The sequence below is a fragment of the Nicotiana tabacum genome, chromosome 13, assembly GCF_000715075.1.
Source record: "Nicotiana tabacum cultivar K326 chromosome 13, ASM71507v2, whole genome shotgun sequence".
Taxonomy (NCBI): Eukaryota; Viridiplantae; Streptophyta; class Magnoliopsida; order Solanales; family Solanaceae; genus Nicotiana; species Nicotiana tabacum.
In genome coordinates this window covers 57,951,729-57,979,545 of record NC_134092.1, presented here as the reverse complement: position 1 = coordinate 57,979,545, position 27,817 = coordinate 57,951,729, and the positions used below count along the sequence as shown (strand labels likewise).

Here is a 27,817-nt window from a genome sequence, read left to right as displayed (position 1 = left end):
TGGTTTTTCAATCTTTATGCGTGGTTGACTAGTTTTGGTAAGTCTATGATTAATTGCTAGAGGTTGTTAAGTTGGAACTTATTTGGAATATTTATGTAAGATTCTCATATTTTTAATCAAGTGCAACCACGTGGAATTCCATCCAAAATAAGGATATATATGCTCTATAGTATAACGGTAGGGTCTAAAATGACATATTACAGAGGGTATATTTAAACTAATTTTGATAATACAGAGATATATCTTGCCCTTTTCCATTTATAAAATCTATGTCCAGCATTGGTAAGAATAAACAATGTAAAATAATTCGTAATCAGTCCACGTCCACAATAGTATCTATGTGACTTAGTTGGGTCACGAGAAGAAACTGAAGATTCAGACAATGATGAACTCTAAAAGAACTAATTTTACAGAAGGTGTAAATGGGAGAAATTGAAGAAAAAAGAGCAAGACGAAAACCCATAAGCTTATTTTTAGAGAAAATAATAGGCGAAATACATAAACAATCACTTTAAGTTGTCCACAACGATCAGACAAACACCTTAACTAACCCCTTTACCATTTAGACACTTCAAATAGGCTACTAAGTGTGTCAAGTAAACACATGTTGCTTATGTGGCATATGCATGTTTGCTAACAACATTTTGAGGGCGTGAGTCATTTTTTCAGTAGTCAAATCAGAAAATTAAAAGATTTAAATTAATTACGAAAATTTCAACAAAAAAAAGTCAGTGTAAGTGCTTTGTTATGCACTTCATTCTCGGGTGTTGAAATTATGAATTGAGTAAAATTTAATCCTTGCTATTGCTCTCGACCTCGAATCTGGAACGAAGTATCCGAAACCCATCTTAAATTCTGAAAATATGAGTTCGAGTTCCATCGTTCTTCACCGCCCGACATTGTGAAAGAAGATGAGCTATTTGGATCTGAAAATTGGAGGTCGAAATCAATTGGATTTTCGAAATCTTTGTTGAAAGCTTCTTTGTGAAGCGGAATCTATAGATTTAGGTCGATTTTAGCTGATTCGATAGGCTTTGGTTTGATTTTTGAAGTCAGTTCGAAGAAAATGATGGCCTGGTCTGTTCGAAGAAGACAAAATTTCAGGGTCTGTTCAAAGTCTATCGAAGAAGATGGGTCAGTTCGAAATTTCTGGTTCTGTTCGACGACTGATACTGGGTTTGTTCGAAGTCTGTTGAAAAAGACGAAATTTCTGAAATTTCGTTTGAAGAATCATAGCCTATGAAATCATCCCTACCAAATTCGAGTTGCTTTTAATTGTTTAGGAATGATTTGAGAAAATGAAGCTTGGAAGGGGGACGCAAACGGGGAAAGCAAGAAGATGGTGATTTGGGGGGGGGGGGGGGTTGGCGCTGATTTGGAAAAGTTTTCTTTTTCTTGTTTAAATGTATATTTTTGTAAATATGTATCAAATATTTGTTACAAATTACGCAAATTACACGTGTCATTCTTTAATTGGTTCATTTAATACATCATAGCAAGTGTAACTCATTTAGCTGCGCTCAAGTGTTTACTTGATATATTTAGTAGCCTATTTAAAGTGTCTAAATGGTAAAGGGGTGAGTTAAGATATTTGTGTGATAGTTGAAGACAACTTAAATAGGCTCTTTATTTCGCCAAATAATACTTAGATGAAGAAAGAAAAGAAGGTAAGACAAAATGGAGGAAAGAAACGGCTTGGGGCTTTTTTTTTTTAGGAGAATTCGGGTCGAGGTGGTATACGTGGGTCGAATGGGTGGAAATTTTAATTTAGATTTGAGTAAAAAAGGGAGCAATAATTGAGTGCCACGTAAAGGTTCTGTTTATAATGGTAGGGGTATTCAAAAGGTTAACCAAATTGAATAGGTTGGGGGCATTTTTAGCCCTTTTCCGAAAAACGTATAAAAAGAGGTTTGGTTAAGTTAAGCGGGGAAAATCCTATTGGAATGGCGGGAGGCGGAGGCGGAGGGCGGGTGATAAGGGTGCTGAACGTGGCAGAAAAGCCATCGGTGGCGAAGGCAGTGTCGGGGATACTATCGAGGAATCAAGGAGGTGGGATGAGAGTGAGAGACGGACGTTCCAGGTACAACAAAATCTTCGAGTTCAACTACACCATTCGGAACCAGCCTTGCCAGATGCTCTTTACCTCTGTCACCGGCCACCTCATGGAGCTTGAGTTTGACGATCGTTTCCGCAAATGGCACTCCTGTGACCCCCTCCACCTCTACGATGCCCCTGTTCGCAAGTATGTCCCTCAGGTACTACAGTTTCTTTTTGTTGGAAAAGAATTGATATTTCTTCTAGATGCAGAATTGGTATTTCTAATCTTCCGCTTCTTGCCCTTCAAGTATTCTTCTAGTCCTGCCTCTCCAAAATATACACAATGGCGTAACCTTCCCCCGCATCCCAAAGGGAAGTTCTAGATGCAAATTATGTATCCCCAATTTAAAATGTTTCCATATTTTGTATTCATGTCAAATATTGTTGTATTTGTTTCCTCCCTCTTGCTATGTTGTAAAGTGAGAAAAATATAAATGTTTTTCTCCTTTGGTTTATCGCAACATTGTTGTGATTGAAATTGAGACGTCATTTGTAAAAGAATATGAAAATATGGCCTATAATATTTTCTGGTCATTTGTAGGATAAATTGGATATCAAAAGGACACTGGAGGAAGAAGCCAGTAGATGTCAGTGGATTATATTGTGGCTTGATTGTGATAGAGAAGGAGAAAATATTGCATTTGAAGTGTTGGAAGTATGTAGACAAGCGAATCATAACCTTAATGTGTGGAGAGCTCGTTTCTCTGCCTTAATTGACAGGTTCTGCCAGCTACCTGACATCTTGTGTTCCATATTAAGGTTTTACGTGCTACTCATGAATTGTCATTTTACTTCCTGAAAAATACTTCTGAGATCACCAGGGAAATTCACCAATCAGCGCAGACCCTTGTTCAGCCAAACCAGTTATTTTCTGATGCTGTAGATGTTCGGCAAGTGAGTTCCGTTCCACAAGTCATTCTATTTTAAGACAGTGAAAAGCTTCCTTAGGTCTGAGACACCCAACTAGAGCTTGACCATCATCTTCCTTTGGCAATAAAATTGCAATAACCTTTTTAAATAATAAATTAAGTGCTAACCATTATATTTTACAGGTGGAGTCTTTATTACTGGTTGGTCAAGTATGACAGAATGCTCTAATATAGTTCTTTGTTTCTCATACTGTATTTTTCTATTTGAATTTGAAGGAGATAGATCTTCGTATTGGAGCTTCTTTTACAAGATTTCAGACAATGCTTCTGAGAGATGCATTTGTCCTTGATTTTGCAACTGATGATAGAAATCTTGTCTTAAGCTACGGTCCCTGCCAGGTAACAGATAGTATAACATTTTCACAAGGTGGATTTTATTTTACAGTGTGAGGTGTAAAATTTTGCTGTGTACATCGTATTTTCTGCAGTTCCCTACACTTGGCTTTGTTGTGGAGCGTTATTGGGAAATACAAGCACATGAGCCTGAAGAGTTTTGGACAATCAATTGTACTCACAATTTCGATGAAGGCAGTGCTACGTTTAACTGGATGTAATGTTGCACTTGGTTCCATCATAAGATTATTTCTGAAATAGATGGTCAACGTACCTATACTAATTTTGACTTGGCAGGCGTGGTCATCTGTTTGATTACACATGTGCAGTAACAATTTATGAGATGTGCATCCAGGAACCCACTGCAACAGTGAGCTCTAAAAAGCCAATTCTCATAGCTAAACCTTTTTATAGACCAGAAATTGAGGTTGCGAAGCTTAATTGATTATGTTGATTTGGGAAGGTTTCCAAAGTTAAACAGCAGGAGAAACTCAAATACCCCCCTCATCCATTAAGTACGATTGAGCTTGAAAAGCGTGCATCCAGATACTTCCGTATGAGTTCCGAGCAGACAATGAAGGTTGGCATTGTTCAAAAGTTTTTTTACTGGAAATGTCTCTTTTGCTGTTTTGCACATATTCTTTTCTTTAATTTCCTTATTATGGAAATATTGTTAGTTTTCCTTTTCTTTTCTTTTATTTTCCTCTTTGGTTTTTTTGTAGAATTGAGGCCCGCAATTAATATAGGTAAACTAAGGTATAAAATTTACACGACCGTTATATTAGGTGATTATAATCAGCTTCAAGCGCTAAGTTCTTTATTTGAGGCTTTGCAGATGAAGCTTCATATCCCAAGGTCATGGACTTTGTTGCTGTTAAACTCAAGGATCATCCTGTCGTTTTCTGTTGCTAATAGTTTTATGCATTTGTTTTCTTGATCTTAATGTTCAGATAATCCTTGGCATTTGGTGATGTACTTTCAAGGTTTTGCACCTCTCAAGCACAAAGAAGAGAGAAAAACAAAAGCACCCCGCTAAAGTTTTTTACAAAACTAGCGAAAGTGTTCTTCAAACTCACGTGAGAAGAATGTAAGATGAAAGGAACTTTACTCACACGTTCTTCAATCCTGCAAGATTGCAAGAAGCGTTGAATAAAGGAAGAAGAAATACACAAAAGAGAAATCACGTTTTTGAAGCAAGAGCTTAGAAAATCTAATCACCAATGTTTATTTTCAGCATATTGAGCTCTTTAAATAGGCGCTACAATGAGTAAAATTGATAAGGTTAAGGAAAGCTAATCCTAATTAAACTAGAATAAGAATAAGGCTAAGAAAAACTTATTCTAACTAAAATAGAAAAAAGAATTCTAGTAGGAATGGAATACAACTAATCCTACTAAAACAAGAATTAAGAAATCCTAATCTTTAAGGAAAAGAAATCCTAATCTTGAATGAACTCTTGGACTTCTTCAATTTTATGAGATTCTTGGGCCTCAATTGGACTAAGTCTAATTAGTGTAAGCATTTTAAATTTGTGACCCAATTCTCCAAATCCATTGGCACCTTCGTGAGCCGAATAAGCCTCCATTGTTGTAGAAAATATGGCCTCCACTTGTGCTTCTCTAGCATCACGATTTGAGCTTGTAAGTTCATCATTCTCCCCTGGTTGAAAAGGAATCGCTCTCGAGTCATCGAAATAGTAGGGAGCAAGATCTGCTACATTGAAGATAAGTGATATCTCAAAGTCATTGAGAAGCTCCAAGCGATAAGCATTATTACCAATCATTTGATGCACCTTAAAAGGTCCATTAGCTCACTTTTGTAATTTCGGAAACTTGCGGTTTGGAAACTCTCCTTACTCAAATGAACCCAAACCAAGTCGCCTTCCTTGAGCACCACATGTTTCCTATGCGTATCGGCCTTTTCTTTGTATTTAGCATTTTGCTTCTCGATATGTGCCCGAACTTTCTCATGTAGTTTCTTGAGTTGTTTCACTCTATCGGCAACATCTCCACTAAAAGAATGAGTAACTAGAAGAGGGGAAAGATCAAGTGGTCTAAGAGGATTCTTACCATAGACGACTTCGAATGGACTCTTTCCCGTAGTGCGATTGGTTGACTTGTTGAAAGCAAACTTAGCGGTAGGAAGTAACGATTCCCACTCTTTGAGATTCTTCTTTATTAACCCACGCAGCAAAGCACCTAAACTTCGGTTGACAACTTCGGTTGACAACTTCGGTTTGCCCATCAGTTTGGGCATGATGAGAAGTGCTAGGTGTTAGCTTAGTACCAAGTTTAGCCCATAAAGTCCTCCAAAAATGACTTAGGAACATCGAATCCCTATTTAAGACAATAGTTCTCGGAATTCCATGCAATTTCACAAATATGATCAAAGAAGAGATCAACAATGTTTGTTGCATTTGAAGTCTTATCGCAAGGAATAAAGTGAGCCATCTTTGAAAATCGATCAACAACAACGAAGATGGAATCCTTACCCCTTTGAGTCCTTGGAAGGCCCAACATAAAGTCCGTGCTATTGTCTTCCCAAGGTTGAGTAGGAATTGGCAAAGGAGATTAAAGACCTGAATTGCTTTTGTGCATTTTTGCCTTTATACAAGTTTCACATCTTTCAACCAGCTTATTGACATCTCGAACCATCTTAGGCCAATAGAAGTTTTCTTGAACTAGGTGTAGAGTCTTTGTTTGCCCAAAGTAGCCAGCTAATCCTCCCTCATGGGACCCACGAATTATAAATTCACACAAACTCTTTTGTGTTATATAAAGCTGCTTACTATAATAAAGATAGCCATCCCTAAGCACAAACATACGCGGAGGACCCTCTAAGCATTGACTCCAGATAGCTCGAAAGTCCGGATCTGTTGCATATAATTTCTTTATGTGCTCAAAACCCGAAATAATATTTTGCGTAGCAAAAACAAAACAAGGTTGACTTAATGCATCTGTTACTTGATTGACCTTCCCAGATTGACCTTCCCAGCCTTGTGTTTAATAACAAAGTGAAAGGCTTGCAAAAATTCTACCCACTTGGCATGCCTAATGTTGAGTTTTTGAGTTTATTCACATACTTCAAGGCCTCATGATCAGATTAAAGCACAAATTCTCGAGGTAAAAGATAGTGACTCCAATGCGAAAGAGCTCTGGCAATAGCATAGAACTCCTTGTCATAAGTAGAATACTTTAACTTTGCATCATTCAACTTCTTACTAAAATAAGTAACATGTCTACCTTCTTGACCAATTCCAACTCCAGAAGCATTACATTCAATTTCAAAGATTACATCAAAGTTGGGCAAAGCAAGCACAGGTGCTTGAGTCATTCTTGTCTTAATTAATTCAAAACTCTTTTGGGTAGCATCTGTCCATTTAAATGAGTTTCCCTTCAAACACTCGGTAATAGGAGCAACAAGAGAGCTAAAATTCTTTATAAAACACCGATAGAAAGAAGCCATACCATGAAAGATACGATTCTCTGTTAAGCCTTTTGGAATATGCCAACAACAATAGCTTCAATCTTTCCAAGTCGGCATGAATTCCCTCACTAGAGACAAATATAACCGAGACAAGAGACTTGCTCAGAAAAGAACTTGCACTTCTTCAAGTTGGCATAAAGGGTTTGCTTTTTTAAAACTTCAAAAATCTTCCTCAAGTGATTCAAATGTTGTTGGTCATCCTTGCTATAAATAAGTATATCGTCAAAATAAACAACGACAAATTTTCCCATGTATGGCTGAAAGATTAGGGTCATGAGTCTCATAAATATGCTAGGAGCGTTAGATAAGTCAAATGGCATAACGAGCCATTCATACAACCCCTTGCCAGTCTTGAATGCAATCTTCTATTCATCACCCTCCTTCATTCGAATTTGGTGGTAGCGTGTAGAAAATATCTTGGCCCTATGTAATTGATCAAAAAGATCATCAACCCTAGGAATAGGAAATCTATACTTGATGGTGATCTTGTTAATAACACGACTATGAACACACTTATGCCAAGATCTATCCTTCATAGGAATGAGCAAGGCAGGTACAACACAAGGACTTAAACCTTTCCTATTAGTCCACGATCCAGTAGTTCCTCGACTTGTCATTGAAGTTTCTGTTGTTGCGTTGGATTCATTCGATATGCCACTTTATTAGGAAGTGGTGCGCCTGGAATTAGATCAATTTGATGTTGAATTGACCTCATAGGTGGTAAGGAAGAAGGTGTAGTATTAGACACAATATCATGACTCATCCAATATTGCTTGAAGTCGTGGGTCAATGACTTCTAATGACTCTTTCTTGGTGATAGATTCCACTTCCTTAGGTACTACAACGAGAACTTCCTCTCCCTCCTTCAAGTGTTCTTCTACCTTAGCTCTTGTGATGTATTCCCCTTCACTTTAGGATTTGACTTCTTAAATCTTCAGTGTTCATTGGGAGCAGTTTGATCTTCTTTCCATCCTTAACGAAAGAGTAAGTGTTCTTAAAGCCATTATGAATTGCCTTTCTATTAAGTGTTCTTAAAGCCATTATGAATTGCCTTTCTATCATATTCCCATGGTCTCGCAAGTAGTAAGTGGCAAGCGTCCATATGCATTACATCATACCAAACCTTATCTTGATAAATCTTGCCAATAGAGAAAGGAACAAAGCATCGTTTATTAACATGTACATTCCTTTCTTATCCCGCAACCTCATGCGGTATGGCTTCTGAAATGGCTCTGTCTCAAACCCCAATTTGGTAACCATTTCTTCAGAAACTACATTGGTACAACTTCCTGGATCAATGATGAGCGTACAAAACTTTTCCCTTAGACGTACAACGTGTATGGAAAATATTGTGTCGCAACCATGATTCTTCCGGAGGTCGAGGATTAGGGTAGAAGGTTAGTAGGTAGTCGTGAGTTTCCCCTTTCCTTGCCAATAGTATTAGTAGCACTCTACATTTTCACATTCTTAGAGTTTTATTTACACTTGGTTGTTTCGGTTGCGTGAGCTATCATATTTTTCTGTTACTTTTTTGGTGCTACTTCTTCCTTTTCATCTTCTTCTTTTTCTTTTTCTTCTCCCTTCCTTTTCTTGTTCTCCTTCTTCCTCTTCTTCTTTCTTTCTCTTCCTCACCTTCTCTTGAGCTAAGGGTCTACCGGAAATAGCCTCTCTACCTTACAAGGTAGGGGTAAGGTCTGCGTACACACTACCCTCCTCAGACCCCACTTGTGGGATTAAATTGGGTCTGTTGTTTGTTGTTCTTGCAACCATGGTTCTTCCTTCTTAGAATCTGAATGAAGAACTCGTTGGATCATGAGGTATTCTCTATCATCTCCATATTCAACTACTTCTTCCAAGTTGTCATCATACTGCTCTTCATGATAATCTTCTTCTTCAGTTGCTCCTTCAAGGATAATGAATGCCTTTTTGTTAGGACAATCAACTTGTATATGTCCAAGTCATCCACATTTATGGCATCTCTTTTTAAAAATAGCTTCTTAAGTCATGGGCTTCCCCTCAACTTTCTGGACACTTGGTTTTGTCGTAGATGATTGTGACTTTGGAGAGCTCAAACTAGTACTCCCATGGTTGAAAGTGTTCGACTTTTTGATGGTAGTTGATGAAAATGTGGCTTTGACTTCCCTATGTTGTGTCTCTACGACCTTGGCTAGTTTGACAACATCTCCAAAGATCCAATGAGGCTGGAACCGTATCACATTCGCAATAGGCTTATTTAATCCAGCCAAATATCGAGCAATTAGGCGGGCTGGTTTTTCTTTAATGTCACTCGAGTCTAAGATATTTAAATTCTCTTGTGTACTCATCCACAGATAAAGTTCCTTGTCTAAAAGAATGAACTTCAAGTAAGAATTTTCTTCATATGTCTCTTGCAAGAATTGTTTGTGCAATTCTCTTTTCATTCTCTCCCAAGTGCGAATTCGTGTTTTTCCTTCAAGCTCTTGCTCCCTTTTGAGGGCTTCCCCCCATAGTAATGCATAACCTCTAAGCTTTATAGGAACAAGCTTGACCTTCTTCTCATCAAAATATTCTTTATAATCAAACACACGCTCAATAGTTATAAGCCAATCAATGAATTCATCGCCTTGAAATTTGCCATCAAACGCCGGATTTTCAAGCTTAATATCATCACGCTGATACCTCTCTCGATTATTATTGTGTGGCCTTCTCTGATGTCCCCTTCTATCATGTTGATACTGAACTTCGTCAGAGTCATACTCTTCACTACCTTGATCATCTGAGTATTCCGAATTAAGTTTTTATCATAGTGAGCATGGCGCCTCGGTACTCTTATGCCTTGGTTAGCTATAGCTTCTTCCGCTTGCTCAATATGTCATGCTCTACGCGGTTGAATTGGTGGATCTTGAAGTGGAAGGCGTTGTGGTAGCACTGGTATATTGTGTCTTCGTGGTGGTGGAGGTTGTAGGCGTTGTGGCGGATTTGGAGGCTGATTTTGTATCGCCAAACCTTCAACCAATTTTGCATTAATTTCTTTAAGCCATCTAGCCACACTTTATTTTTTTCTGTCTCGTTCAAGGGTTTTAGTTCTTAATCTTTCAATTTGAAGTTGTTCATCAGTTGAAAATGATCCCAAGTTTGTTATTTTCTTGTCTGGTGACATGATGAATAAGATAACAATTCAAGAATTCGGACCTAGAACTAGTGCTTTGATACCAAATTGATGTTCTTTCAAGGTTTTGCACCTCTCAAGCACAAAGAAGAGAGAAAACAAAAGCACCCTGCTAAAGTTTTTCACAAGACTAGCGAAAGCGTTCTTCAAACTCACGTGAGAAGAATGTAAGATGAAAAGAACCTTACCCACACGTTCTTTAATCCCGCAAGATTGCAAGAAACGTTGAATGAAGGAAGAAGAAATAAACAAAAGAGAAATCACGTTTTTGAAGCAAGAGCCCAAAAAAAACTAATCACCAATGTTTATTTTTAGCATATTGAGCCCTTTAAATCGGCTTTACAATGAGTTAAATTAATAAGGTTTAGGAAAGTTAATCCTAATTAAACTAGAATAAGAAGTGACCTAGTGGTGGTCAATGAAGTAGGTGGCAACAATGAGGTCTCATGTTCAAATCCCGGCAGAGGCAAAAAACACTAGGTGATTTTCTCCAATCTATCCAAGTCTTGGTGGATAGAGTTACCTGGTACCTGTTGCTGGTGGGAGGTGGCAGGTATCCTGTGGAATTAGTCGAGGTGCACCCAAGTTGACCCGGACACCACAGTTATATAAAAAAAAAAGAATAAGAATAAGGCTAAGAAAAACCTATCCTAATTAAAATTAAAAAAGAATTCTAGTAGGAATGGAATACCAACTAATCTTACTAAAACAAGAATTAAGAAATCCTAATCTTGAATGGATTCTTGGACTTGTTCAATTTCTTGAGTTTCTTGAGCCTCAGTTGGACTAAGGCTCATTAGTGTAAGCATTTTAAATTCGTGGCCCAATTCTCCAAATCCATTGGCACTTTCGTAAGCCCAATAAGCCTCCATTGTTGTAGAAAACATGGCCTCCACTTGTGCTTCTCTAGCATCACGATTTGAGCTTGTATGTTCGTGCAGAATTTAGATATTTTTCTTTAAATATCCATAATTTCTAATGCATCAGAACTATGCTATCCACATTTATTAATTCTCGGTGTCAAAGGGGCGAGTTTGGGGAGGGGGTGGATCAAAATAGGGTGAGTCAATAAATGATTTATGACCCCAATTTTATGTGGAGCAAGATGGGTGATATCAGTTTTGACTAAACTATGGGTCATAGTTGAACCTGCTCAGATCAAAGCCATTTTTTCCACTTATTTGTTTGTTTTGTTAATAATTTATTTAGTTATCAAACCATTTTTTTTCTTTATACAGAGAAAGATTGTGAAAGTATAAAGACAGAAATATCCATAACGATTAAATAAAATGTCATTTTGTATTTGTTGTCGAAGTTTACTTATGGGTCAAGTTGGGCTGCTCTGAAGCTTCTGTATGAGTTACCTTGGGTTTGGTGTGCCCAAATTGACCCATCAATGAATGTATTCCTAGCCCAATCTGCCCAAGCTTGGGGGAGTTGGACGGGTACGCTTTTCTAGACTAATTTGACTCTCTTAGTTTTTTTCTGGTGTGTTGCTTCATGCGTCTCAGAATGATTGGTGTTGGCAAGACATTAGTATTTTCATGGTTTTCGAATGTCCTACTTCCTTTGTCTTTGTCCCCATCTTAATGTGATGTTGTTCAACTTGCGAATTTTACAGTTTAATTTGAATTGTATATTTTTGTTGAAATAGAACAAAATGATAGTTGAAAATTTGTTTATATAGAAAATCTTAATGTGACTCTCTTAGTTTTTTTCTGGTGTGTTGCTTCATGCGTCTCAGAATGATTGGTGTTGGCAAGACATTAGTATTTTCATGGTTTTCGAATGTCCTACTTCCTTTGTCTTTGTCCCCATCTTAATGTGATGTTGTTCAACTTGCGAATTTTACAGTTTAATTTGAATTGTATATTTTTGTTGAAATAGAACAAAATGATAGTTGAAAATTTGTTTATATAGAAAATATTTTGTCGACTTCAAATTTGAAATTTTGAATAGCTAAATGTACTGAGTTCTTGACAAGTTCTCAAGAAAATTAATACTAGCAGCAGCGAGAAGAATTTTGGGAGCCTTGGATGCAAAGTGAATAACATAAACTAGGATAGGAGTATTATGTATCTTCTTCCGGTGTCTTTTCTATCGGTCAGTGAGTTGATTGGTCTAGTGTTCAGAATTTTACACTATTTGCCTCATTGATGTGGTATGCCCTTTAATATTTGTTGATGAATATGTTTAATTGCTCGACATGCTTCTGGATCAGGATTATTAGATTAACTTCCTCTGTTGCTTTTCGAGTTTTTGACAGGTGGCAGAAGATCTATATCAAAATGGTTTTATCAGTTATCCTCGCACAGAAACTGATTGCTTCTCGGAGAAGACTGACTTGCGTGTGAGTAACTATTTTTTTCACTTATAAGCTAAATGTAAGTCATGTTGTAGGTAATGTTATTCAAGCTGTGCCACTTGTTAAATCATGATAAGTATGTGAAGAGAGAAGTTATGAAAAAGCATGAGTCCCATCTATGTTGCTCGGAACGGGTGTGGCACCCGACATGAGTAGGGATCTAGAAGTTCGTCATCACCTAAATTTTAGGATTCGGGGATAAGCATGGGAGTATGTGTATGGGTGTTAAGGTAAAACCAGTAAATGCATATTACAAAGTATATAAAAGCCTCTTTGAAAAGCCACCATTGGGTGCAATTACACAATTTAAGATGTTTGTTTGGCCAAATAATTACACGGTCAGCATGGAATTAAGTGTGGGGGGAGGGAGGAGGGAGGTTGCAATTACAGTCTCCAATTCTGAAGGGGTAAGTAAGAATTTGTGGTAATTACACGTGTAATTATAAGCTTATTTAACTTTTCTAATTCTCTTTTATTTTTCTTTTTCCAATATTTAAGTGTTACTTTTTACACTATTTTTCTTCCATTTCTCTTATTCTCATTTTTCAACCTTAGAACGTATTGCTTATGGTGTGCTTCCATATAATTTTGCAACTTCACATGTTTTTTACTTTATTTTTCTTAATTGTTAAAAACAATTTCGTATTTTACTAGCTTTACTTTCCATTCATTAGTATAAATATGTATTAAGAAAAAATACCTTCTAAACTCATATATATCTTTTTGTTATCTAAAAAGTGCAAAAAATAAAATTTTTTCATATAATATTCATATGAGCGAGTAAAAAACTTAATTTCATAGTGAAAATTTGTATTGATTATTTTAAGTTAAGATATTATTTATTTGAAAGATAGTCAAGATACCGATTATTCTTTACGATATTAGTTATGCAAAATATAGTGGGACTCCCCCTGCATGTGACGATTTTCATTCAATACACACCTAAACTTTAGGGTAGCCTAATTTCCCCCTAAACTTGGCAATCTGATAACCTTAACTCCCTTGACACTGATGTGGCAAAGAGTGTGAATACACTATCTTCTAGGTGCGTGGGAGGGAGAAAAAATAAAAAAAATCAGATTCCAAATGGGGTATTTTTCAACTATTAATTGCCACATAATCAAATACAATAATTTATTTGTTCCAACTTTGTTTCTCCTTGTTTCATCTTACTATACATTGGATATTTTATCTCAATTGTATTTCTCTTCTTTTTTCGGGCAAATTCTTTGAAACTCCATTATTTTAGCCAAATAAAAAGATGTTTTAACAAAAGCAATTGAGTTCAAGTGGTGTATTTTCAAGAATGAAAAAAACTGTGTATTTCTTCTTCTCATGCAATGACTATTTAGTTAACTATGTATTAATTCCTTTTCGGGTCAAATTTGTTAGACATTTGGTTGGAATTTTACTTTTTGCCTTTTTAGCCAAAGGAATGGAGTTCCAACTGCGTATTTTTTATTACTTCTTTACATGGAATGATTATTTATTATAACAGTGTCATTTGTTAAAACAACTTTACTAGGATATCATTATCTTTAGCCAAAATAATAAAGCTGTAGCCAAAATAACGTTTTAAAGTTTTTTCTAGAGATTTGGCCCCAAAAAAATGATCATAATAATTGGACTTAAAAAGATTAAAAAAAAAATATTTTATTCTAAAAAATGCCACATTGACAAAAAATTCATGTGACGGTGCGTGTGCCACACTTGTATGGGTTGCTAGCGTTTAAGTTCGGGGGGGGGGGGGCTATTCTGTTGATAATTATTTAATACTTCTATCTTAAAGAAAAATATATAGTTTAAATAACTAGTGATAAATAATGTGTAATATTTCTTATATACATGTATTTTTCACACATTAACGTTTGCTTACTTTGTATTCTACTAGTTTTATTTTATACTCCCTCTGGTCCACAATAAGTGACCATTTTACCTTTTTATTTTTATTCTGGGGAGGGTAGAGTGTACGCATACCTTACCCCTGCCTTTAAAAAGGCAGATAGTATGTTTCCGGAAGACCCCCGGCTCAGGGAGGAAAAAGGGAAGGGGCAATAACAAGCAAACCAATATGACAACCAAAGCGAAAATACAAAACTAACACTAAGAAATGCAAACAGAAAATCGAAACAAGGCAGCAATAAGTAATAACAGCAATCTAGGGATAAAAAGAAGTACCCGAAGTACACTAAGAGTTGTATCAAAGCTACTGTGACAAACAAGGACAACACTCGGTTACCTAACCCTCTACCTTTATTCTCAACCTCCACATCTTCCTATCTATGGTCATATCCTCAGCCAGCTAGAGCAACGCCATATCTCGCCTAATCACCTCACCCCAATACTTCTTCGGCCTGCCTCTACCTCTCCGTTGGCCCAGCCTCTCACACCTCCTCACCGGAGCATCAATGCTCTCCTCTTTACATTTCCGAACCATTTTAGTCTCGCCTCCCGCATCTTATCCTCTACAAGAGCCACGCCAACAGGATGCTCGGAATTAAAAACTGGACTGCAAAAGATTGAGTAAAACCAACTTTTCTGATTTGGCAATAGTTTTGTGCTTTCAAATATTTTGACAAATTGGATTAACCTGAATCAGCTGAACAAGCTGAGAGCATCCAACCCAATACTCATACTCGCGACAAGTATTAGTAGAATATGAGTTAAAGTTCAATTATTGAAATTGAATTGTGTTAAAACATGAGATAACGTTAATCTTTTTGACAAACTTAATACTCTCTCTATCGTAAGAAGAATGGCAAGGTTCTGAGCACGAGGGCCAATGCATCTAATTTTTAATTTTGTAATTTTTTGGAATAAATTTGCATATCCAGGAAGTACATAAACGTACTATATAACAATCTATTATAAGTAAAACTATGTAAAAACGTTTCAACAAAATGTAGTAAAAAAAACTCCACAAATAATAACTTTCCTTTTAGATTGAGGAAGTACTTGTAGAAGACAAATAAGTCCCATGCTCCGGTTTCAGTTTGGGTAATGAAAGAGCATATATGAGTTTCCTTAAAAATCTAATTTTTCTCCAATGGAGTAATACAGAAGCATTTGGGGTTGTGGAAAAACCTAACTAGTAAACTAGACATAATTAACCAAAAATGAAACTAAGATAGTTAAATTAGGCCAATTGGTAGGGTTAAGTTGAGGGCTCATTGAGGCCTGCTAACTAAAACACCAGAACTTTTTAAATAGCTCTTAGAAGCCAAAAGCAAATTTACTATGAATTTGAATTAGAAAATAATTTTCTTTTGTTTTTGTTCTGCATTTTTTTTTTCCAGAATGTGTTCAGATTTTGTATGTGAGAATGGTTTCTGGGTGTGTGCTGAGAATTGGCTTTGTTTTTTTCTTTTTCTTTTTCCAAAAAGAAAACTGTTGTTTTACAGCAAATCCCGTTTTGTTTTGAAAATCAGAACAATTTTCGTTCCAACAAACTATTGTTTTTCAAGACATACAGTTCCAAAGATAGTAACTGGACTTGTAGAGAGGGACAAGTATTAAGGTACTTGGGCTCTTAATCTCTAAGCTTAATAACTCATACATAACTTGTAACATATAAGGAGAAGTTCTCAAAACAATTGCTCCCTCTGTTTCAATTTGTTTGGCATAATTTGACTTAGCACGAAATTTAAGAAAGAAAGGAAGACGTTTAAAACTTGTGGTCTTACACATGCCATATCATTTGTGTGGCTATAAGACTTTTGGAACTTGTGGTCTTAAACATGTCATATCATTTGTGTGACTATGAAAGCTTCTCATTACGGAGATATAAAAATGTACCATTCTTTTTGAAACAGACTAATTAGAAATAGTGTCAAACAAAGTGGAAAAGAGGGAGTAACAACTTAGCCAAGCCATAATGACCTTATTGCCTGTACCCATGACATAGCAGAGAATACCTCAGCAAATTCAGGAAAAAGGTAGGAAGTTGTTGTTATATGATTTAAAATTAAATCGCTGGTAACAATTGAGCTGAGAAAATTTAGTAACAATTAAAGCGTGGAATTCAGCTGTGTCAGCTGACCAGAATGCCCATGCTGCTTAATTGTAATATTCAGGCAACCAGAATGGCTACTAAGGTTCTGTGATCTGTTTTGACTGAGTTGCTTGATTGTTAGAATACAGTCATTTTATGTATCATTAATGAAATTACACAGTTGATTCTTTTTATATACACAGACAATGGTGCAAGAACAAGGTGGTCATCCTGTATGGGGTTCATATGCGCAGCGCCTACTAGACCCTCAATCAGGACTATGGAGAAACCCTAGTGGAGGTGGGCATGATGACAAAGCCCATCCACCTATTCATCCAACCAAATTTTCTGCTGGAGAATCTAGGTGGAGCCAGGACCACCATGTTAGTACTGGACCTGACACTAATTCTTAGTTGGTGTCAATTTAGATAAGACTTCCCCTTGAGGCCTATGTTGACACTATTCATCCAACTCAAGGGGAAATGACTTCCCCTTGAGGCCTATGTTGAACTCCTTTTCTACAACTGACATTTGTTCTTGTGCAGAGAGTGTATGAGTTGGTTGTTCGCCATTTCTTGGCCTGTGTTTCTAAACCTGCTGTTGGGGCTGAAACTACAGTTGAGATTGATATTGCTGGTGAATCCTTTTTTGCATGTGGGAGAGTGATACTTGCAGTAAGTTTCCTATTGCAATAATAGCTTCTGTATGCATTCTGTCCGACTGCTGGCGCATGCTCTTACAGCGTGCCATTTTTGTTCTTTGATGAGGTTGACAGTGTGCTGCCACGAGCAGAATAAAGTGAAATTATAGTATGATACTGCTTCTAAATTGCTTTCTTAGTTCTAATTTTGTTTAAAGTGATTAAAGTCTCAAGCTAAGATTTAAAACTTAAAAACACTTGTCAAAAAAAAGATTTAAAACCTAAACAAGTATATTCTTTTAGTGCTTTATGCTTCTTCAGAATTCAGATAAAGCTAGTCTTTTTGGGATACAAGTTATTTGTGGATCAATTTTGATTTTTTATAACCATGGTGTCCGGGCCAGCTTGCGCACACCTCGGCTACTCATAGGTACCAGGTAACTCTATCTACTAAAGCTTGGACAGATGGGAAGAAATCACCTAGTGTTTTTGCCTCTGCTGGGATTTGAACCTGAGACCTCAAGGTTCTCAACCTATTTCATTGACTACTAGGCCACGGCCTTGGGTTGTTATGGAATTAGGTCTTCCTTTTTAAGTACAAACTGTTGCAGCAAAGCCATTGGGCTTTTAGTTGGGGTTTTTCTATAAATAAAATGAGTAAAAGGATGCCTACAACGAAAAAGCTGTGTAAAAAGGATTTCCGTGCAAGTTTGGGGGGATAAGGTGTGTATTAAACTTTTTATCCCATTATATGGGCCCTATGAGATGTTTATTTGAAGTCTACAATTTTTCAGTTACACTTGACGGTTCAATAAGTCGGTATATTGACAGTTTGCTCTTGATGAAAGCTTTCTTTCCCCTATGGACATTTGCCCTTTTTTGCCACCCTGCTGGTGTTTTCCTCACTATTTCACTTATCAGGTTCCAAACTGTGAGATCCCTATTTAATGCTCCTGGCGGTAGGCTGGAGAGGCTGTTTTGGTGCTATAGCTTAGGGTCCTTTTAATGATAGTTGATCAAAAGGACGTTTAATGTGTTGCTTCAACCTCTGAGGTTAGCTTTGCTCATATTTATCCATTAGTGTTAACGTCTCTGATTCAAAACCGAACATGAAACCTTGGTTTCATTTGCCTCCTTTATGGAGATGAGTCAATTTATAGATCTAAGATGTGAACAAAATTCAGTAAAAAATATTTTTACCCATAACATCTATGTCAGTTTTTGGTCTGAATACAGGTAAAATGAATAGATTTGTATATGATCCTTCTAGAAGAGGGGGATTCTAGTAGCCTTTCTAGTTATTTCGTTCTCTATTTCTATTTAATTGGATCTTGAGGAAAAGGATTTTGTTTCAGGATACATGTTTGATATATCGATAATGGAGGAAGAAGAAACCTCCAACTGCTAATATTGTTTTTATTTGATTTTTGAATGCTTTCCATTCATTCTCTTCTTTAGCCTTTTTCTTTTCATAATTTCTTTTGTTTTCTTAAACTGGACCAATTTTTACTATGAGGATAGACTTGAAACATCTACTTAGATACCAATACCTGGAGGATGTTAATTACCTCTTCTTCTTTATAAAATTCTTTTCGCACCCTAACTCAAGGATGTAATTTCTTCACTCAAACAAGAAAGTGAGAAACATGTAGAGGACTTGTGCAACTACGATCGTAATTTGGCTATTTGTAATGAATTGTCATTTTATCTATGTTCACAGAAAAACTACCTTGACGTGTACCGATTTGAATCATGGGGAGGTTCAGTGATCCCCACGTACACTTTTGGTCAACAGGTTCGTTCGTACTCTTTGTTTCTATCTAATCACCAAGTAATTATTTTGTTACTGACATTGCAATTATGCAACGGTGAGGCTAAGCATGCACTTTTTGGTGATTTTCTTTGCAGTATTTTGATTATCACCTGCGCTATGATGATAAGCTTTATTATTTCAACCCATTTCTAAGTATATTTAGGAAACTTCAAGTTTATGAACTAAAAATTAGAGAATGAGCCTGTGGTTGTGGGGCTGACAACTGATTTCACATGAAATCTTGATATGCTTTTTCATATTCAGACTCGAGAATTCAGATTCCTCTTAAGATGCATGAGTCCTTTGGCACTCTTCTTCCCTTTATTACTTCTAGCAGTGGTTGGTTGCTAGATGTTACAAAATTTTCTTAAACAACTTCTTACATCCTATTCCCCCCTCTAGATCCCTTATCTTACCCCTTCCCTTTTCTCTAAGGATATCACTAACAATGAAAGTGGGCTATTATGAAGGCACGATTTAGGAAGCCACCAAATCCTATGTTGTTCGGATCTTCCAAAAATGCCGCCAGACCCATGTTAGATCCTCCGAAAACGAATAACTTTTGGAGGATTCGACATATTCGGAAACATTTTTAAGGATCTGAGCAACATAGACCAAAACTGTGAAAGCTAATCCAAACAAAGAGGGCGCCCCCAGCTACTGTCATCTAGTTACTTTTTTTTTGATTTACTTTTCAAGGTTTTCAATGCAGCCTCTTGGAAATGAACATTATTCCTCCCATTTGTATGTGTCTCTGCAGTTATCTCTTGACTGTCTTAATATTAAATTGCTCATCTAGTTTATGCAGCAAATTTAAATTCGATGATGTAAGTCTAGACTGGGCAGGTTGAATCTGCCAGGACTTGAAGAGGGGAAAGGTCAATAAGTTAACAGATTCAGCGGCTCTGCCCTCAACTTTGAATTGACTGAGGTTGGTCGCTGAGGAGGACAAAAGGTAGCTCAAGGGGGATAGTTAGGTGGTAGAGGGGGAATAGTGTGGGAAGATGAAAGTGGAGGCAGTGGTGGGGTTAGCAAAGGCCTATCAGCAGTTCCTTCTTCGATGATCAGCGCGTATGTTGGCAAAGAGGTTATAGCCCAGTATTCATTAATTATCCAAGAGTATGCACCAGCTATAAAGGGGTTCCCGCTACTAAATGCATCAAATGGTCTATACAAGTACATAATACACGTGCTCGAAAAGAGCCAAAAATAATTAGATCATGTCCACTTGGAGCTTGTTATTTTTTTTTTTAATCTTTTACATCTTTTTCTTGGGTTTTCCTTTTAATTCCCATCTTACCTCAAAAGTTAATTACATCATGTTGTGCTACTGAAATTAAAAATTCTCTTCATTTTACTTTTAGTTGGCTCAGTATCCATTTAAGATCAAATATTTTAGTTTGAGATGCAACAACAGTTTGAAGACCAGCGCTAACTTGTAGCTTTAGCTTGAACAACAATTCTGTAATTTACAAGTCCAAAGTCCAGTAAGATAGCTTCAGAGTTTTCGTAGCATTGAGGATCACTTTTAGCTTTCTTTTGCGTAAGCAATTTCTGATTTGCCGAATGGCCCAATTTTACATGGTTCATTTCATCTTCTTGTTTTTCTGTTAGGATAGTCTGTACCTTCAATAAACCAGCTTCAAAAAGCAAAACTTTTTTGCCTTTATGTTGAAAATGATGTTTGTGTAGATTTTGAGAAGAAGAAAAGGCTTCTTGTATTTCTGTATGTTTCTTACATCCCTAAGCATATGTATTTATACACTAGGTCCTATGACTATTTTAGGAAGGTAGATAAATTACAATCAATCAGAATAAAAATCAAATTCATTCAGAATCAAATCTTTCCTAATAATTAAGCCAATCAACACTCCCCCTTAAGTTGGTGCAAAGATGTCACACATGCCCAACTTGCAAACCAGTGTATGAAAAGTCCGTTTGTTGAGACCCTTGGTAAACACATCAGCTAGCTGTTTTTCTGGTGACATATGAAACAAGCTCAAGACACCACTCGTAACTTTTTCTTTGATGAAATATCGATCAATTTCAACATGCCTTGTTCGGTCATGCTGGACTGGATTATGAGTTATGTTGATGGCAGCCTTGTTGTCACAATATAAGAAAAGTTTCCACTTTCCAGACAGTCTCAATTACTCTAGTAGTTTTAGTAACCAAAAAGTTCACAGACACCCTAAGCCATAGTTCTATATTTTGCTTCCGCACTTGATCTAGCAACTACAATTTGCTTCTTGCTTTTCCAAGTGACCAAATTCCCTCCTACGAGTGTACAGTAACGAGATGTAGATCTTCTATCATCTAAAGATCCAGCCCAATCCGCATCTGTATAGGCTTCTCCTTGAAGGTGACCTTGTTTGGAGAAAAGCTGACCTTTGCCTGGAGCAGACTTTAGATACCGCAAAATGTGAAAGACAGCTTGCATATGAAGATCTCGAGGATCATGCATGAACTGACTCACAAAGCCGACCGAATATGCTATGCCAGGTCTAGTATGAGAGATATAAATGTGTCTTCCAACCAACCTCTAATATCTGTCCTTATTAACCGGTTCTCCAACTCCTGTTGTAACTTGTGATTATTTTCAATGGGCGATTCTGCTGGTTTGTAACATGTCATACCCGTTTCTTTCAAGAGATCCAAAATATACTTCCTTTGAGAAATAACGATTCCTCATTTTGATCTAACAACCTCAATTCCCAAGAAGTACTGCAGTTTTCCTAGATCCTTGATCTCAAATTCGTGTGCCAAAAACTTCTTCAATCGGGTCATCTCCTGTCATTATTATGTCATCAACATAAACTATGAGAAGAGTGAGTTTACCCATTTGATGTCTTATGAAGAGGGTGTGATCAACATTGCTTTGTTGGTATGCGAAGGAGATTATTGCTTTGCAGTATCTGTCAAACCAAGCTCTTGGGGATTACTTCAGTCCGTACAAGGCTTTCTTCAATCTGTATACCTTTCCTTGACTTTGTGCAGTATCAAATCCAGGAGGAATCTCCGTATATACCTCTTCTTCTAAGTCTCCATGATGAAATGCATTTTTCACATTAAACTGTTGCAAGTCCCGACCAAGAGTAGTTGCACAAGACAAAAGAATACTAGTAGTGTTCAAGAAAATTCCAAAAAAACTGACCACAAGGAGTTTGTGTTGCAGACAATCACCAAGAGAGAGGAAACTCGACCTCTTTGATAAAAACGAAACCCTAGTGCTGCGAGGGAGATAACTCACCTCAAAAAGGCAACAATGGCTCTGATACCATGTAGCTTTTGAGAGAAAGAAAAAGTTTCTTGTATTTCTGTATGTTTCTTACATCCCTATGCAAATATATTTATACACTAGGTCCTATGACTATTTTAGGAAGGGAAATAAATTACAATCAATTTACAATCAATCAAAATCTTTCTCAATCAGAATCTAATCTTTCCTAATAATTAAGCCAATCAACAGTTGCTACTGTGAAGCTGTGGGAATGACCCCCGAAATATTTTATCTAGGGACTGACTATCCATTATTGATATTGCAGCTTGCTGAATTTTATCTTTAATTTGCCGTATAGCTCTTTCTTGTAAGGGAACATTTCTACATAGCTTGAATGCTAGAATGAATTGATCTCATATTTAAAAAGAATTACTCCCTCGGATGTAGCTTGACTCGGCACGGGGTTTAAGAAAAAAAAAGAAGACTTTTGAAACTTGTGATCGTAAAAAGTTAAAGGGTAAAAACTTTGTGGGTCAAATAATTTGTGTGGCTATACAAATTTCTCATTAAGGGTAAAATAGGTAAAACAAAAAGTATAAAATGTTATTTTTAAATGTAGAAATGTCTCATTCTTTTTGGAATAGACTAATAAGGAAAGTGTGTCACATAAATTGAAATGGAGGGAGTACATTTTTCTCTCTTTCAAACTCTGTTGTGTATATATCGTGCATCCTGGAATTCTCGTAGTGTTACAGCTCACAGTATGCATGCTTGATAATTCAACCAGCTGAAGCAACCAAAAGCCTCGTGGCCGTTTCTTTCACCAATTAACTGAGTTATGATGGTCAATTAGCTAGGACAGATGCTGCATGTGGAATCAATTTCTGGTGGATGCATTGATTTACTATAGTTCTTGATAAGATGGGCGTGTAGCTTTTCCTTTTTTTATTTCTGGACATTCATCTCTAGATCTTCTGTGGTAGTACAATTGTTCGTCTCCCGAATCATTTCCTTTTCTATCTTTGATTTCATTGTGACAATCCATTTCTGCCAGCATCATAATGCTCTATATTTCGATCATATTTGCAAATACAACCTTCCTTGTTGAGAGATCATATTAGAAATTTTCCCTACTTGCATCAGATAATAAACATGCATTCTAGAAAAAGAAGAGGATATGTGAAGAATTGACTTATTTTGTTTTGTGGATTATCTTCTGTTGTCTTCCTGCAAGATGCTTGAACACATACCTGTTTGCTGTTGTAAAGTGCAGTTTATACCAACAAGTTTGACCCTTGATTCAGGAGTTACTAGACCTCCTCCCCTTTTAAGTGAGGCTGATCTATTGGGTTGTATGGACAAGGTATGGGTTCTGTGATGCTAGTTTTTTTATTTTTTGGTTCAAAAAGCTCTAACCATATTTTCGTGATAAACAGTGTCTCCTCATGTGTCTGACCTTCAGTTTTATAGGTCTCCCAGGTAATGATCACAGGGATTTTCATCTATTTCCTTATTGGTTTTTCTAATAGGCTGGCATTGGAACTGATGCAACAATGCATGACCATATAAAGAAACTACTTGATCGATTTTATGCAATTAAAGACTCGAGCACTCGGTTCTCGCCAACTAAACTAGTAATATCTTTATTCAGTCAGATTATTTATTATCTTATGCGTATTTCTTCTTTTTCTTTATTCCTTCTTCCATTTCCTTTTTTCACATTTGCATATATTGCTTTGCTTGGAAATGAAAATTTGGTATAAGCATAGTAAGATTTACATCGGATAATGGATACATTAAATAGGGTAATTGCATGTTTCTCCTTCAGTGTTTTCTTGAAGAACTTTGCCCTTCCTTTTATGAGAGCTTCTATAGAAGTATCAATTGGTGGAAGTAGATGACATTTAGCGTCCATAGTAAGAAGAGTGTCAAATTTTGGATATTCAGCTTTCTCATTCAGCAGCAATCATGTATTCAGTACGTGTCATTGTGTTCCTACTTTTACTGGTACCACTCCTCCCTTAAATTGCACTGGTAAAGAAATGATCAACCCCTTACTGGTTTTGCATTAGAGGTTTGAATTACATGCTGCAGGTGCCTGTTTCAGTACAATGTGGTATACAACGACATTATTCTTTGCCCGTTTGAAATACAAAATAGCATGTTATCACAAAGCATAACTGGAGTTTCACAAACTATATTCATGTGCATGTCACCATCCAAGTTTTGTAGTATACATTTTATCGGAATTCTTTCTAATCAATTGTTAGTCTGGTGACCACCAAATACTTCTTCCTCTACAAGCTGACTTGTTTCCATTCGTGGTAATTTACCATTAGATCTTCTTGGTCTTTACCTAAATCTTTTCATTTTCTGGAAGCCTCATTTTTACCTATCGAATTATACATCTCCCCTAGTATCTTTATTGGAGGTGAAAGTGCTTGAGAGCTGAAGGCATTCACCTATTTGCTGCTTCATGGTTAAACACAATACTTGTAGTCAAGCAGACTTGACAAATTCTTTGACTTTGAATGTTACATCATGTGTAACAAGAAGTTCCTCTCGAGTTGTTTCTCCTTTTGTCATGTGCTGCTGTTTCTGTATATTTGTAGAATGTTGGTTTTAACTTTGTTCTCTGCCACATTATGACTCTGGTTTCTCAAAATGGGAAAGTTACAGGAAGTAGGCCCTGGTGGCTGGAAAAAACTGTTTCTGGTTTGACTCTGATGCTCAAAATGTTATGTTGCTGCTATGATGCACGGATAAAACTTTCTTTCCGATCTCTCAAATAAACCAATGACATGATGTGAAGGCTTTCGATTCAGCAGTGGTTCTTATTACAGATAATGAAAAAAAACATTTTTCCTTATCAAGAACGTCGCCTCTCTCCTTGTCCCTTTTCTTTTCCTCATGAGAAAATAAATTGTTATTTTTAGCTTTCAATATGTTTGTAATCTTTTTCCATTATAGCCTTGATTTGTTCTCTTCTCAGCTATTTCAAATGCAGTTTCCTTTGCATCTTCTTCACTTTTTAATTAATCTATTCACAAGGAGTTTTCTTAAATCCAGGGGGAGGCGCTAGTTATGGGATATGATGATATGGGGTGAGTATTCAGAGTTAACTTGTTTATCTTGTACTCTTATCTCGATGTCATCTTTATGCTGTCTATCTTATTCTTTTCTGATTATTGTGCAGTTGGTCGTCATATTAGAGAAAATGACCAAAATGGCCCTTAATGTATGAGGGTTGGATCATTTTGGTCCTTAATGTATCCCATTGATAGAATAGTATCCATGAGGACTATTCCTTAATGTTTGTAAAAGAAGTGACACATATGGTCTAAAGCCCTATCTAACGGTTACTCAAAATAGATGTTAAAATTAATGCTGCCTCCATAGGTGCAAAGCATCTCCCAAAACACAAAACAGAGGACTTCTATCGACCCTAACTTTGATGAGAAAAGGTCAACCAACTCTGAAAGCGTCTCATGTTCTCAAAAGTCAGATGATTTTTCTCGCCTACAACTGAATTTTTCTTGACAACTCAAATTCATCGGGATGGCTAGAGAGAGAGTGACTCCTTCTTCTCTTTAGAGGCAAGGAAACATAAACTCCAATTGTACAAGAAGGCTTTAGTGTGGCCAGCGCTGACTTTAGAAGGGGCTTGTAGAAGGGAGGGGAATGGGCGCGAACCCACTTTAAGATTGTCTCGAGATCACACGTTGTGGCAAGAAGGAGTTTCTTCAGATCCACTTGGTTGGTAAATTTGAAACTACGTTGGGCTCGATGGGGCTAGTCACTGACTGGGCAACGGAGGCTCGGGAAGTGTTGACGGGGTTGAAAGTATTAGCTATGGGTGATTCTTCTTTTCTCTTTCGATTTGTCACTGAAGAGGAAGCCTTGCGTGTCTTGGGCGATGGAACAAGATGGATGGGAGAAAATTATCTTCAGTTTTCCAATTTCAGACATGAAGAGAAGAAACATCAGTCGTGAATGTGGAATGTGGTTGGCCTGCTGGCACACTTCTGATGCTATGAGCTTTGTAGAACAATTGGAGATGTTTGTGGAGATTTTGTGGTTGTATATTGTAATTTGGCGGATATGGGCATGGTTAGGGTGCTTGTGAAGGAGGGAGATTCCATGTTCATGGTTTTTGGGGGGGGGGGGGAGGGGGGGGGGGATTTCAATTTCAGGGTTTGGCTAACTCTAGAGTTCAGCTTTGAAATACTGGTTAAAGGTGCTGATAGTGTGGGGAAGGAGGGAGGAGATGACTGGGAGGGTGGATGAGGGGGCGAAATAGGACATGGGGAGACGTTGAGAGGAGATTGGTGTCTGAATTTATGGCTAAGCCGCTCGTAATGTTAAGAAGAGAGAGGTTGGGTGGTGGGCATTTTGAATTTGGTAGGGATTCGAGAAGGAGAAGTGGTAGGAAAGAATAAAATAGAGTGTGGGACTTGTTTCTGGATACCTGAGGAAGGCATACAACTAATAAGACAACAAGATGGGAGAACTTCATCCCTAAAAAATGCAATGGAACATGGGATTGTATGAGTAGGGTATATGCAATCTCAACGGGATGGCTATTCTTCTTCTCAACTACATTATTTTGAGATGTGTAAGGATAAGATGTATGATGAATGATCCATAAGAATTCATGAACTGCTGAAATGGAGAAGATAAATCTCTTGGTGCATAATCCCTGCGGATAAAAATATCGATTTTGGATTTCAGCGTGGAATTCTATAATCTAGAAAACAACTGTAATCAATTTTTCATCAACAATATCCAATTTCACTTGGAATAATCATCAATGAGACTAACAATTTAGTGGAATCTCTAGGTAGAACTAACCCGATTAGGGCCTAAACATCGGAATGAACTAAAGTGAAAGGAGATTCTGCCTAATTATCAATATATTGAGGGAAAGGGAAGCAAGTATACTTTCATTAGTTGACACGAGAGACAAATACTTTTTGAAGTTTTTACAAACTAGGATGTTCCAACTGTCTATGTAATAGATCAAGTGAATCAATAACTGAACAATTGTGGAGGGAGGAGAAGCTATGAACGATTCAGAAGGATAATGTAATAAAGTCCATATGATTTACGCTCGCTCCCAGTGATCCGTCATGTACTGCATTCTTGTATAACAACAAAGTTATTGAAGAATATTATTGAGTAGTTCAGTGTTTAGGATAAACGGCTAATGCATATGAGATTAAAAGAACAACCAAGAACTGAATTGAAGTGAAGGAAGGAAGTGGGCTAGCTTGACCTATTCCAATAGCCATGGTTTGCGATCCATTAACCATTGTGACTGTTTGATAAGATTGAGAATAAGAACTAGAGAAAAGAGATTTATCAGAAGAGATTTATTACCAGAAATGTGATGTGATGCACTTGAATCAATGACCCGAAGACTGAGAGACATTTGTCGCACTATTACTTATTAGAATGATAGGAGCTATCTTAGAGGATGTCTCCTTACGTTTTTTTTGCTGAAGGATTTCAATATAATTAGGGAAAGAAATCATCCAACCATTCAACATATTGGATTTGATTTTGGCGCAACCAAATTTCTCAAATCCTAGGAAACTGCCAAATCAACTCAAATAATGAAAAATTTGAATATCGTTGCCAAAAGATCATGGTCACTGTTGTTGAATTTGAAACTTGCTGGAAATGTCGCAGGAATATTCTTAGAATCTGGTAAGGAACTCCAAAGTCCTAGTCGAGCTGGTCAGTGCTAAAAAAAATAGTGGAGATAGGTCTGTATTGTGCAAATTTGGCTAAAC

General features: G+C 36.9%; 1 protein-coding gene across 3 annotated transcripts in view; it reads left to right on the top strand.

Moving 5' to 3' along the window:
• Positions 1-1,702: 1,702 nt before the first annotated feature.
• The window catches only part of LOC107772126 (DNA topoisomerase 3-alpha), a 55,457-nt gene continuing 29,342 nt past the window's right edge, over positions 1,703-27,817 (top strand). For 2 of the 3 annotated variants that reach the window (XR_001644988.2, XM_016591611.2), the window contains exons 1-14: positions 1,703-2,255; positions 2,639-2,817; positions 2,919-2,991; positions 3,243-3,365; positions 3,455-3,576; positions 3,657-3,729; positions 3,823-3,939; positions 12,260-12,343; positions 16,553-16,732; positions 16,895-17,023; positions 18,710-18,784; positions 23,296-23,385; positions 23,552-23,656; positions 25,092-25,126. Coding sequence is in view for 2 of the 3 variants with exons in the window: in XM_016591611.2 (XP_016447097.1) it covers positions 1,944-2,255; positions 2,639-2,817; positions 2,919-2,991; positions 3,243-3,365; positions 3,455-3,576; positions 3,657-3,729; positions 3,823-3,939; positions 12,260-12,343; positions 16,553-16,732; positions 16,895-17,023; positions 18,710-18,784; positions 23,296-23,385; positions 23,552-23,656; positions 25,092-25,126 (1,697 nt within the window). In the remaining variant the exon portion in view is untranslated. The remainder of the gene's footprint in view (positions 2,256-2,638; positions 2,818-2,918; positions 2,992-3,242; positions 3,366-3,454; positions 3,577-3,656; positions 3,730-3,822; positions 3,940-12,259; positions 12,344-16,552; positions 16,733-16,894; positions 17,024-18,709; positions 18,785-23,295; positions 23,386-23,551; positions 23,657-25,091; positions 25,127-27,817) is intronic. The other variant, XM_016591612.2, reaches the window with a different exon arrangement.